This window comes from Lissotriton helveticus, chromosome 9 (genome assembly GCF_964261635.1).
Source record: "Lissotriton helveticus chromosome 9, aLisHel1.1, whole genome shotgun sequence".
In the NCBI taxonomy this organism is placed as follows: Eukaryota; Metazoa; Chordata; class Amphibia; order Caudata; family Salamandridae; genus Lissotriton; species Lissotriton helveticus.
In genome coordinates this window covers 243,180,285-243,193,719 of record NC_136070.1, presented here as the reverse complement: position 1 = coordinate 243,193,719, position 13,435 = coordinate 243,180,285, and the positions used below count along the sequence as shown (strand labels likewise).

The 13,435-nt window shown below is 46.6% G+C and overlaps 1 protein-coding gene across 2 annotated transcripts in view; it reads right to left on the bottom strand.

Annotated features, from left to right (window-relative positions):
* The window catches only part of FERMT2 (FERM domain containing kindlin 2), a 612,725-nt gene that overhangs the window by 258,624 nt on the left and 340,666 nt on the right, over nt 1-13,435 (bottom strand). For both annotated transcript variants that reach the window (XM_078659827.1, XM_078659826.1), the window contains one exon: nt 2,647-2,749. In XM_078659827.1, coding sequence (XP_078515953.1) covers nt 2,647-2,749 — 103 coding nt within the window. The remainder of the gene's footprint in view (nt 1-2,646; nt 2,750-13,435) is intronic.

Below are 13,435 nucleotides of genomic sequence, written 5' to 3'. Positions count from 1 at the left end.
GTGCTTGCCTGTGTCTTGCCGGGGGCTCTTTGGGGTGGTCTGTCCCCTCTGCCCGCGCTTGGGTGGCTTGTGCTGCCTTGGGTGCGGCTGTTCTGATTCGGCCCTGCCTGCTCCTGTCCTCGTCTGTTCCCTGCTTAGTGCCTGTTTGTGGTGCCTGCCTGGGTCTTCCTGTTGGTGTGGGCTTCCCTTGCTCCCGCTTGGGGCTTCTGGTGTTGTCCGGGGGCTTTTCTGTGTACTTGGCCTGGATGCTTCTGCGCTGGCTCCCCCTGGGCTGGCTTTTGGCTGTCTGCCCCTCCTGTTTCTGCCGGGGTGCCTGACGGGTTTGTTCCTGTTTGGGGCCTCCGGGCTGCTGCCGGTTCCTGTCATGCCTCCTGTTCTCCGGGTTGGTGTGCTGTCCCCGTGCTCCGCTGTCTGCTCTGTGTTGGCTTGGTCAGGCCGGGTTGGTCCCTGCCTGGTCTTCTGGGGCTGCTGGGGGCGTTTGGCTTCCAGGTCCGTCTCCTGTTGGGGGTGTTTGCTCCCTGTGTTGTTCTGGTCTCGTCTGGTTCCCTTGGTGGGTGCCTGGCTGAGGTTTTGGCTGGGGCGTGCCGCTCCTGCTTGTTGGGATCCTTTTTGGGCTCTGCTTCCCTGCTGGTGTCCCTTTGGGTCCTGGCGGGGTGTTCTGCGTTGGGATCGCTTCCTGGTGGTTCCTTCTGGCCCTTCTCCTGCTGTTGGTTCTCTTCCCGGGCTTGTTTTCCCGGTGTTGTGAGCCTGTGTGGGGTTCTGTGGCTACAGTTCTGCCGGCTTCTTGCTGGTTGTGTGTGGTTTCGGGCTGTGCCTTCTGGGTTTTCGGGCTGTGCTGTCCCTTTTTGGCCTGCTCTGGGGGTTTGTTGCCGGCCTTTCCGGGTTGTTTCCTGATTCTGTGGTCCTGGCTCGCTCCTTCCTCCCTTGCTTTCCCGGGCTTTATTCCCGGTGTGGGTCTGTTTGGTTGCCCCTCCTTCTGTGGTTGGGGTGCTGTTCTGTGGTGCTCGTGCCTCTGCGGGTCCCTCCCTCCTGGCTGCGGGTTGTCTGTGGTTTCCTGCTGCTTGGTCCTCTGCTCTTCTTCTGGGGTTTGCTTGGGCCTGCTGTTCCTCCTGCGTGGTCGGGTTGCTTGGCTCTGGTCCTGGCTTCTCGGTTCTGTTGGGGTTTGTTGGCCTCTTTTGCGGTTTGCTTGGCTCCTCTCCGGCATTGCTGGGTTGGGGCCTTGTGGTTGTGGTCTGGGTGCTGTGCTCCCTGGGCTTTCTTTTTTCCGCTGCTCCTGCCCTTGCTGCTTGCCTGGCCTGGGTGTGGGGTTCCTGGGCGGTCCTGTGTCTTTTGGGTGCCTTCTTTTTGCTGCCCTCTGTGCCTCGTTGGGCGGCTGCTGGGGTTTCCCAGTTGTTCTGTGCTCCCCTCCTGCCTTGTGTTCCTTCCCTTTGGGGTTGGGGTTTTCTGGGCTTGTGGTCGCTTTCTCTGTTCCCGACCTGGTTGAGTTTTCTTTGTGGCTTTCAGGTCTTGTTGGCCTCTCCTTGTTTGGTGGGCTTTCGGCTGGGTTCTGGGGTTCTTCCCCGTCCCTGTATTTTGGGTCGGGTTCTCGGTCCTGTTCGGCTCCTGGGTGCTTGTTGCTTCCTGGGCCTCCTCGGCGAGGTTTCCTCCTCGGGTCTCTTGAGCTCGGGTCCTTTCTTTTTGGGAGTTTGGACGTGTTTCGGGCCTGTGCTTCTCCTTCCTTTTTGGGCTGGGTGCTTGTGCCTGCGCTCTGTGGGCCTTTTCTTCTTTGGCTTTCTTCCAGGTTGTCTCGTCTTCCTGGTGGGTCTGCCTGGCCCTGTGTCCCTTCCTGCAGGTTTTGGCCTGGGCGGTCTTCTCCGGTGGGTTGTTTTGCCTGGTCTTGATGTTCTGGTCCGGGTCCCGGTTGCTCGGGTTGGCGGCCTCCTTTATTTGGAGCCCTGGGTTTTCTTCTCTCCGGCCCTTGTCCCTGCTGTCCTGTTCTGGGTTGCGGGCCGGATGTTTCCTGCGGTCTTCCTTTCCTCCTTCTCGGTGCTCCCTTGGGTGGCTGCTTTTGTTGTGGTTTCCTGGGTGTGCTTGTGCGTGCGGAAGGCCGGGTTTCTGCTTTGGTATTCTCCACTTGTTTAGTATGAAGGTGTCGAGGACGGAGGGACCTGGGGGTAATGTCCTATTACGTATGGTAATCTACATTACTCCGGGTCCCGTAGTCCTCGACACCTTCATACGCCCCTCCCTCCCTCCCTGGCGGCCGGCCTTCCTGTCTGGGCTTGTTAGTACAGGAGGTCTGCTGGGTAAGTACTGCTTATGTACTCCCAGGGGGAGGGGCAGTATTAGTGTCCCAGCATGCCTCTTGTTGTTTTTTTCTGTCGGGAGATGGTCATCTCCACTTGTTTAGTATGAAGGTGTCGAGGACTACGGGACCCGGAGTAATGTAGATTACCATACGTAATAGGACATTCCTCTGTTCTGGTCGAGCTATTGTCCCACATTATTTTCAATACTCTCAACTTTGTCTCAATTCTCAAATACTTTCAGGTCAGTATCTCACTAAAGTGTGTAGACCAACAGACTCAATCGTATAGTAAGTAGCATCACAGAAAAGTAATTGCGGTCAATGCAGGTAAAAATGTTAATCCGAAACAGCATTGGTACCTTTGGATTCAAATCAAAAAAACTGTAGTACTTGAATCTAAGTAGCAAAACATCATTTTCTTTCATATCTTGCTCCATCAGAGATTTTGAAGAATCCAGCCATCTGTAAATGTCAAAAAATAAGAATGAGTGAGGGTAATCAATCCTAAAATAAGTTTGTATTTAGAAAACATGCCCCCAACATTAGCAATGTGTCACAGCCACAATTCATAAAAATGCTTGAAATGCTGTACTTTTTCCAAGTTTGCCAGTGTATGCAGTCTTCGATAATTAAGCTGCTAACTATTTTAAACTGTAACCTTTCTTCCTGCCCCCTGCTGCTAATGGACTACTAAAGAAAGACAACCAAAGCATGTAGCAATGTAGCTATCAGCTATATACTACTAAAACATCAGGGTATACTTTAAGGTAGTATGTGTCTTATAAGAATCTGACTAAGGGCACAACTCTTACTGAGAGGATCGGATGTTTCACTGGGGGTGAACATCCGGCATCTTTACCACTGATATTTTGACTGGTGATGTTGACTTAAGGCACCCAGCTGAATGAGAAGAACAAAAGTTACTTACCTGTAATCTGTGGTTCTCCAGTATTGAGATTTTCATAGATTAACATGCAACCCACCCACCTCCCCTCAGAGGCTCGTTTATGCTCTTTTCACTTTGGATCACTCCTGTGTGAGAAAATCTGAGAGCCTGAACCTCGGAGAACATTCTGGAGGGTGCTGTCGCCTGATTGGCTGCAGTTTGGACTGTATATAATGACTTGGACGAGTCATAAATGTGGAAGTTTTTTCCTTTTAGTTTCGGGCTTCTTTACTTCCTGGTTCTACGTTACCTATGCTATGGTGATTATGTGCATAATTATTGCTTTTTTATGTACCGCGGTATCCCACTCCGACGACGGGGAATGATTAAGGCATGTGAATCTATGAAAGATAATAATACTGGAGAACTACAGATTACAGGGAAGTAACTTTTGTTCTCCAGTATTGGAGTAGCTTTCATAGATTCACTTGCCTGAATCAGAGTAGAAAGCAGTACATACATAATAATGCTGGTAAGATCCTACTTGTAACATAAGCATATGTACAAGAGACATTATGCAATAACACACATAGAAGATCTATAATATACATCTCCAACCATAGATTGCCCGTTGAAAGGAGGCCCAACGCAGGAAAGTACAATTCATGCCATTTTATTGATTGGTGGAAAACAATGTTCAGGCGACCTGCAGTGTTCGACAAAGGAGTAAAGCCCAAAAATCCCTTCCTCAGGGGCTGGGGGCCAAATGCAAAACAGGAATCACAGCAGTTTAAAAGTATTGCTCCTGCCCCAGTGGGCGTGGCCATAACAATGGCCTGCTGGTATTTGGAGTCCCAGTGAAATTAATCACAATGTTTGGCCGTATAATACCAATTGACTGCATCAAATAAATCCCAAGTGGGTTGTAGTTCACTGTGGTAGAATGTCATGCTTATTCATTAGACCGTCGGCGACAAACCTGTTCCAAAGCTGCAGTGCAGGTTGGCACCGCAGCGAACTACACAGCATGCAGCGGAGCACTCCTCGAGGCTCAGGCGGGGCCGCATTCATATCCAACTCTTTTGTCGAACACTGCAGGTCGCCTGAACATTGTTTTCCACCAATTAAAGATGGCATGAATTGTAATTGCCTGCGTTGGGCCTCCTTTCAACAGGCAATCTATGGTTGGAGATATCAATGTCTATATAAATAAATAAGCATAGCTGATATGTGTCTGAGAAAAGAGTAAAGAGGAGGAAGGAAGAACAGAGGCTCACCTTATTTAAAAAGATTATGGAGAACCGCTTGTCCCACAGACTTATCTGCCTTACTGGCAGCTTCCAAACAGTAGTGCTTGGTAAAAGTGTGCCTGCTGGACCATGTTGCAGATCTGCAAATTTGATGAAGAGGCACACCAGCAAAAAGAGCAGTAGAGGAGGAGATTGCTCTAGTAGAATGTGCTCTTGGAGTGGTTTGTAATGGTCTTCCTGCTTGCGGAGGACAAACAAATTGCAGCAGAAATCCAACAAGCTATGGTCCATTTGGATAGTGGGTGTCCCTGGTGTATCCTTCCATAGGCCACAAATAGCTGGTCAGATTTACGGATTGAAGAAGTCCGTTGTAAATAGAATTTCAGACATCTCTTGATATCAAGTATATGCAAAGTCCTTTCCGCAGGCGATTGAGGATTAGGAAAGAAAGTCTTTAAAATTATTGGTTCGTTTAGATGGAAGTCCGAAGGAACTTTAGGCATAAAACTGGGGTTAGTGCGAATCACTAACGAGTTTGAAGTGAATTGAAGGAAAGGCAGATTAATAGTGCAGATTAATAGTGAAGACTTGAATATCACTGACCCTCCTGGCTGATGTTAAAGCCAATAGCAGAGACACTTTCCAAGACAAAAACTTCAAATCCACTCTGAATAGGTTCAAAGGGGTGTCGCATAAGTTGTGCAAGAACCACGTTAAGATGCCAGGATGGAGGTGGGCGGCGGATGGGAGGAAACATTAAAAACAATCCCTTTAAGAACTGTTGAATGATCCTAGCTGAATAAATAGTTGGAACAAGCTTGTCAAAATCTTGAAATTGCCCCTAGAAATACTTTAAGAGTAGAATGGGAATGGCCTGATCTTGCAAAGTGCAAAAAGAATGGTAGAATGTGCTCCGGTTTTGCATGGATTTAATAAATATTGGCAGTTTGTCAACATGCAAAATCTTTTCCATTTAAGCTTGTACGTCTTAATAGTGGAAGGTGTTCGAGCATTGGCCACGACTTCCTTACAGTCTGCAGGAATGTTTAAATGAGGGAATTCAAGGTGTTCAAGCGCCAGGCCGCTAATCTCAGAGATGCAGGGTCCGGGTGGCAGATCTGTCTGTTCTGGATGGACAGAAGGTTCGGTATTGGTTGAAACTGAATGGGATCGCATTCGGAGAGAAGGAGGAGTTCGGTAAACCAGAACTGGCGAGGCCACCTGGGAGCAATGAGTATTAGGCAACAAGGTTCTCTCTTCATTTTCCGGAGAAACCTTGTCACCAACGTATCAGAGGAAAGGCGCAAGAATAGATCTGCGACCAATTCATCGAAAACGCATTCCCGCATGACCCCTTGTGTGGAAGCCAACTTGCGAAGAATAGGCATTTGCGGTTCTGACTGGTCGCAAACAGGTCTAGATCGGGACAACCCCACTCCTGAAAAATTCGATCTAACGTTGGTTGATGTAGCTCCCACTCGTGATTGGATACTGTTGATCTGCTGAGGGAATCCGCCAGGACATTGGAAACTCCCGGAACATGGACTGCTGACAGGTTGATCCGGGGTCGTATCGCCAAATCTCAAATTTGTTGGGCTTGTTGAGAGAGAAGGGCGGACTTTGTTCCTCCTTGTCTGTTCAAGTAGTGCATACTTGTTGTGTTATCCATCTGGATTAATATTGATGCCCCCAGAATGATGGTGCGAAAAGATTTTAGGGCCAAGAAGATGGCTAGCAATTCGAGAAGGTTGATATGCGACGCCCGCTGCTGGACATTACACTTGCCGCTGACCGTCAGCCCTTGAAGGTGTGCTCCCCACCCCTCGAGGGATGCATCTGTGTTGATGACAAAACTTGGAGCTTCCACTAGGAATGTGCAGCCTGTTGCCACGTTCCTTTTTCGAGTCCACCAGTGCAAGGCTTCTCGCAACCAGGGAGTGATGTGAATGAGATAGTCGAAGGACCATGAAACCTGTAACCATTGGTCGATGACCTCTTCTTGCAGGGGTCTCATTCTGAGACAGCAGTTGAGGACTAAAGGAATGCAGGAAGAAAGCATCCCCAGAATGGACTTGAACTGCCGGACTGAAACGCACCTTTTTGATCGCAATAGGTGGGCAAGTCTACAAATTTTTTGTTGCCTTTCGTTTGAGACAAATGCTTGTGTCAGTTGAGTATTTAACGTGGTTCCCAAGAATGTCTTTCTTTACGATTGGACAAGATGAGACTTATCAAATTTGATGGATAGGCCCAGCGATTGGAAGAGGGACAAACATGTCTGAATGTGGGCGCCCGCGACTCGGAAAGAATTCACCTTCACAAGGCAGTCGTCTAGATATGGAAACATTTGGATCCCCTCCAGACAAAGGTGTGCGGCCACCAGTGCTAGAACCTTGGTAAACACAGGGTGCGGAACATCGTCCGAAAGGAAGGACTTTGAACTGGAAGTTCCTGCCAGCCACTCTGAACTGCAAAAATTTTCTGTGTCTGGGTAGAATTGGTACATGGAAATATGTGTCTTGGAGGTAGAGGTTGGCCATGTGATCCCCCGCAGAGAGGAGTTAAAAGATTTCTTGAAGTGTTAACATACGGAAGGATAAACTTTTTAAAGTATATGTTGAGGGACCGAAGATCTAGAATGGGGCACAATCTCCCGATGTTTTCTTTATCAGGAAAAGTCTTGAATAAAACCTGGTTCCTCTTTGTAATTGAGGGACCATTTCGATCGCTCCTTTTCATAGCATCAAATTGATTTGGGAAAAAAGCTCCTTGAGATGAGCTGGAGGTGGGCCTTTGGGAGGAGAGTTTGGAGGAATCTTTATGAACTCTAGAACATGGCCTCTGGCCACAATTTCCAGGACCCACTTGTCTGATGTTATAGTGGACCAATTAGAGTAAAACTGCGAGATTCTCCCTCCAACTTTTAAAGAGGTAGGCGGTAGAATAGGTGGCAGTTGTCACTGTTTTTTTATACGAACCCCGTCCGCGATAGGAGGGCTTTCCCTTATTCTGTGAATAGGAGGTATTTTGAAGTCTTTAAGACTGCTGGCGTTGAGACTGGTATCGTTGGTTACTTTGAAAGGGTTGGTATGATCCTTGTTGGTTATAGCCTCCTCAACCAGTAAAGGATCCACGGCCTTTCGTGCCACGAAAGGGAGGCTTCCGAAACTGGAGAGTACTGAGAGATCTTGCTGTCTCGGTATCCTTCTTGATGGCCTGAAGAGCCTCATCCACATGTTGGCTGAACAGTGATTCGCCATCAAACGGCATATCAATTATCTTTGCCTGAACCTCCTGGCGAAAAGATGTATATTTTAGCCAGCATTGCCGCCGTAGTACTGCGGCACCTGCTAGTTGTCTAAAGTCTGTAGATGCAACATCCACGGCCGAATCTATGATTTCAGCAGAGATACGTTCTTCTTGCAGGATCTTTAATGCTTCCGACTTATTTGGCTCCGGCAACATGTTGATGTAGTGAGATGTCCGACCACATCTGTCTGTCGTATCGGCCTAAAATGGCCAGTGAATTAGCAGCACGGACGGTCGTCACTGCCATGGTGGAAACCTTTCTTCCAATAGCGTCCAATCGTCTGCCATCCCGATCCGGATGAGCTGTAACCGGAGAGGAGGGGTTTCTCGCTTGTCGTTGTGCTGCTTGGGCAATAACAGAGTCAGCTTTTGGTTGACCTATGAGGCATGCAGGCAAATTATCTGGTTCCTTATATTTTTTTTTTCAAGGCGAGGCAGGACCGCAGGAACAGACAGGAGCTTTCATGACCTTCAATCCCTCTTGCCAAATGAAGTCAATGATTGGAATAGTCTGTATCTGCTTCCTCGGCTGATCTTTAAAGTCGTATAGGAAACACTCATCCTTTTTCGTTTCCATAGGCAGGAGGAACCTTTGATGTTGCCCTTTCCATAAGAAGATGAAAACCTCTGATGTCAACTGGAGGAGAATTGATGGGAGCCGGAGTTGAAGGAGACTGAGTTTGTATCTGGTAATCGTCCCACTCCGTAAGAAGCAATCTGTCATCCAATTCTCCTTCCTCCCCATCGTCGTCCAAGGTGTGAGCATCATGGGAATGATGAGAAGGCAATGGAGAAGGTGGTCTGGGTGACCTCAATGCAGAAGAGGAAGTTTGAGGAACAGGTGTCGGAATAGACAAAGCCGATTCAGATGGAGGGAAACGGCGATAATAATCATCCAACATGAATTGTAGATTATTTAACAGAGCCAAAGGCATTTGTGCCGTAGGGATCTCATCTGGAGCTGGACCAACAGTCTCTGGGGAAGGATCATCATCCTGATCCTCCTCGTGATATTTAATGAATAATTCTGAAGTGTTCCTGGCAGTGCGAAATCGGTCATCCTCCCCATAATCCAGCAACTGTTCAGGTAACTCTAGAGGTACCTTAGTAGGGGAAATATGCAATGGAGAGAGGGCCTCCAATGAAGATCCACGTCTGAAGCAAGGAAGATGCTGTTGTCAATGGAGGTAAGTGCGCAGACGTCGTAGACTGTGCAGAGGATGCCGTGGCCGTAGACTGACCAAACCTGCAACGCTGTGCATGAAGATAATTATAGCGTCGACGAGGGAGCCGTCAACAGTCGTCGATGATGTTAATGAGGTAATCGTCGACGAGGCGGTCTTCGACGACGAGCGGCTGTCGACGAGGCCCTTCTAATCTTCGAAGGGACGTCGACAGTAGATTTAATTTCCTTCATCAACGAGATTGGCTTCACGGAGAATGATACCAGCGTTGACGGCGATGATGCTGACGGCATGATCATCTGTGGTCTCGCGACGAGAAGGTGGAAGTCGACGTCGTAGTGTCAACCGTAAGCTTAGTCGTTGACAACGGAACCCCTTTCTGAGGTAAATCCTTCTTAGAAACTCGTTTTGAAGGCTTCGCAGTTTCTCAGGGGTGTAGAAGGCAGAGGCGCCTTTTTTGAGGTGGAAGGCAAGTCAGCACCCTTAGAGGTGTGTTGTTTTTTTGACACCTTAGCCCCAGGAGAAGAGAAATCCTCCTCAACAATCCTCTTCCTAGAGGACATAGTTGTGCCGGAGGCAACACTCCCTACATCAAATAAGGGGTGGTCTTGATCTTTAACCTTCTGTAGCCACAGAAGTAAACGTCCTCTGTATGAGAGTTTTTTGAGGGAAGGTCCTACAGATCTTGCAGTCTCTCACCTGGTGATCAGATACAAGCAATAAGTGCACTTCTTGTGGGGGTCATCAGAAAACAGCCGGAGCTTCTCACAAGGTCTAAAGAGAGATTTCTTAGATGAAGACATCATGAAATGAAAAAAAACCTGAAGAAATAGAAGAGTACTGAGCAGAGCTCAGGGAGACTCCCTTCACACCACGTGCAGTAGAAAATCTGATAGCCTGAGCCTCTGAGGAGAACATTCTGGAGGGTGCTGTTGTCTGATTGGCTGCAGTTTGGACTGTATATAATGACTTGGACAAGTCATAAATGTGGAAGTTTTTTCCTTTTAGTTTCGGGCTACTTTACTTCCTGGTTCTAGGTTACCTATGCTATGGTGATTATGAGCATAATTATTGCTTTTTTATGTACCGTGGGACTCCCACTCCGACGGCGGGGAATGATTCAGGCATGTGAATCTATGAAAGATACCCCAATACTGGAGAAAGGTGGCTTCTACCACCAGAAGTAGACACTTGCACCTGGCGAGAGGTAGTAACATGAGTGTTTGTGTGAGGAGGTAGAATGTTTAAATTCCTAGCCATCACCCAAGGGTAAATGGCTGTCTTTTGTAATCTGACATCAGACAGGAAGGCGGGCAATAGAGACGCACAGAGTAGTATGGGCTAAAGTTGAATGACTTCCAGGCTCTGAATGTAGAGCAACCACATCTGGGTTCAGGTATGGTAACTACATTTTCTGTAATTACACAAAGTTGAACATTGCAAGCTTGTCTGTCCCATGGGTCCCGTGACTAGGCAAAACTTGGTGACAATAGAGCTTCATAGGGACACGTCTGGGGGGAGGGGTGGGGCACTCTAGATTTGTTAAGCCTGGACTTTTGTATGAATTAACTTATTCACTCTATGCAAAGATTGAAGGCAGGTAATGTGGAGATTTTCTCCTTTTGAAATATGTTGAAGTAGTAATATTTTACACATTTTTGAAGCATGCCTGTCCTCAGCACACTCCGTAGGTGGTGTTGCTGCTCTGGTGGTACCAAAACAAAGTTTAGAAAAAAGTCAGCCGGTTCCCCCAGAGGGGACACCTAATAGAGCAGAGACATGTATGTCAAATATGGTATTTCTTCCATAATGTACAGTCCCATGTGGAACCAATACACAAAAAAAGATTTGCATCTACAATGGCCAGTGTATGGGTCATTTGATTTTAAAAAACGTTCAATATGTAGAGCAGTGTTTATTTAAAAGACACGGTAGACAGAATAGGTTTCTGTGCATGAGTGTGAGAAAGAAGTGCGCGAGAGAGCAAAAAGAGCAGAAGCTATTGCAGACCTAGAACAGCGAAAAACGATATATCAAAAAAAGCTAGAATTCAAAAAAATAAAGAAAAGTAAAAAATAGAAGAAGATGGGGAACGTCGATTAGAGGTAAATGGCCAGTATCCTATTAGGTGCCCTATTTATTCCATACTTAATGAACCTCAGGATGACTGCATCCTATTAGAACGAACCCCACCCCTGTATAAATTTCCCACTCAGTGTCCCTGTCGAGGTTTCTGATGACGAGCATTTATCTTCAGACGACAAAGAACAAGATAAAGATGGGCAACAGACTCGCTCTACTTTGACTAGAGCAGAAAAGGATAAATTACAAACCGCTGCTAGGGAGGAGGCTTGTTGATCTCACGCGGCATCGCTCATTGTAACTATGGTTCAACAGTGGAACAGTGCAGAGCAATTTTATTTTGTAGAAAAATTTGTTTGGGAGGTAATATTTGATTATATTATATTTATTATTTCTCAGGAACTAGAGCCAGATGACAAATACTGATTACAAACGATTAACAGAGGGGACTTTTCCTTTTTCAAACCTATCTGATAGGATTAGACGAGTGGTTAAAATATGAGACGCAGCATTACGTTTAAGAATGGAGCAAGAATTGGCTAGAAAAAATAAAATTGTAGAAATAGTTCAGTCTCAGGCAAAGGGAGTAGATGCTCCGGTGGAAGAGGCTACACCCAGTAGTACTACAGTTACTGTAAAACCTTTGCGTGAAGCTGCACCCCTGTATGTTCCTCCCAAGGGTGCGGCACAAATGATGATAAAACTTCAAATGATGCAAAGGGATATTTTATATATAATTGGGTATATACTCCTTGGAGTAGACCTGACGTGATGGCTCTTACAGCCGCTTTGCCCGACCCCCGGAAAAATCCTGCCGCCTTCTATGAGGAGGTGGAAGGACACTATGACCTTGCCAGATATAGATATGTTCTTTGGGCTCATTTTGCCCCCTGATATATGCAGGACAATACGTAAAAATAGATGCCAATGTAGCATATGGAGATACCTGGGAACGTTTAGAACAAATAGATGTGGAAAGGGAGCCTGCGCAGAAACCCCAGAAGGAGATATTAGATCTTCTAAATCTATTGTGACTAAGATAAAGACTCTCATACCCCCCTAAGAAAATAGATTGGACTATGTTAGCGTCCTGTAAACAGAAAAAGGATGAGTTAGTTTCGGATTTCTTTTCACGATTTGAAGAGACATTCCATGATTTTAGTGGTCAGTCATTGGCCAATGATACGGGTAAGCATTTGTTTGTTGATAAATTTGTCGCTTATATGTTACTGGAAATAGCTAGGTGCTTAAAGGCCAGCGTCTTCCCCAGTTTCCCTTTCGACTAGGGCCCAATATTATGAGCGACATGAACGGGAAGCGAAAGGCAGGAAGAATATAAGGTTAAAAGAATTAAAAGACAAAAGTTATGTTGGCTCAAGTATATGGTCCACCATTTAGGGAGGTGGAAGAGGCGGACGTGCAATGTATACACCTGGGGTGCCCCCCCCTCTCCCTTGAGCAAATGTGTCCCCAGATCAGTGTGCTTATTGTAAAGAGACTGGGCATTGGCATTCTGAGTGCCCTCTTTTGCAATGTCAGCAGTACCAACGGGGAAGGGGTAGTGTGAGAAGACGCCCAGGGAATTTAGGAAACAGGGGAGGTACAGGAGCTTGTCCCAGATTTGAAGCAGTTGAACAAGAACCAAATTCCTCTAATACTTTTGATAGATGAAATCAATATCAAATGTCTGATTATTCTGATGAGATCCTTGCAGATTCTGATTACGCATAGGGATGCCTAGGACGGGGTAAGGAACCGGTTGAGGTGCCAGTAGATCAAATGGGTCCTTATGTTGACGCAAACGTCTTGGTATCTACTGATCAGTTTCTGATTGACACAGGGGCTACCCATAGTACTCTGTCTAAAATAACTGGTTCCTGTGGCTCCCCGGTCTGGCACAATGATAACATCCATAGGATTCGATGGGACACACCTCTCCCACTTTCACAGCCACTTGAATTCAGACTTAATAAATTTACTACAGCATGTCCATTTTTGCTTTCCCCAACCACACCGGACAACATTGTGGGTATCGATATGCTTAAATATTTTCGTGCCACAATACGTTGTTCTCAGTAAGGAGTGCGTGTTATTGTGAATGAATTATCTAATGGTTGAGAGGTCTTGTCTTCTCAATGAGAATGCCGCTCTGGCATCCTTACCCGGTACTTTGTGGGCTAAATCAGATAATGATGTGGGTCAAATGGTTATTCAAATGGTTATTCCACCGGTACATATATAAGTAAAGGAGGGTGTTTAAATGCCTCGTCTGCCCCAATACCAAATATCTCGAGAAGGGGAAGAAGAATTGGCACACATTGTTCAGGATTTGATTAAAGTGGGGGTAGTGGAAGAGGTATCCTATAACACTTGCAAAAGCCCTATCCTTACTATTTTGAAAAAAATACAAACGCTAAAATGTACAGATTCATTATTG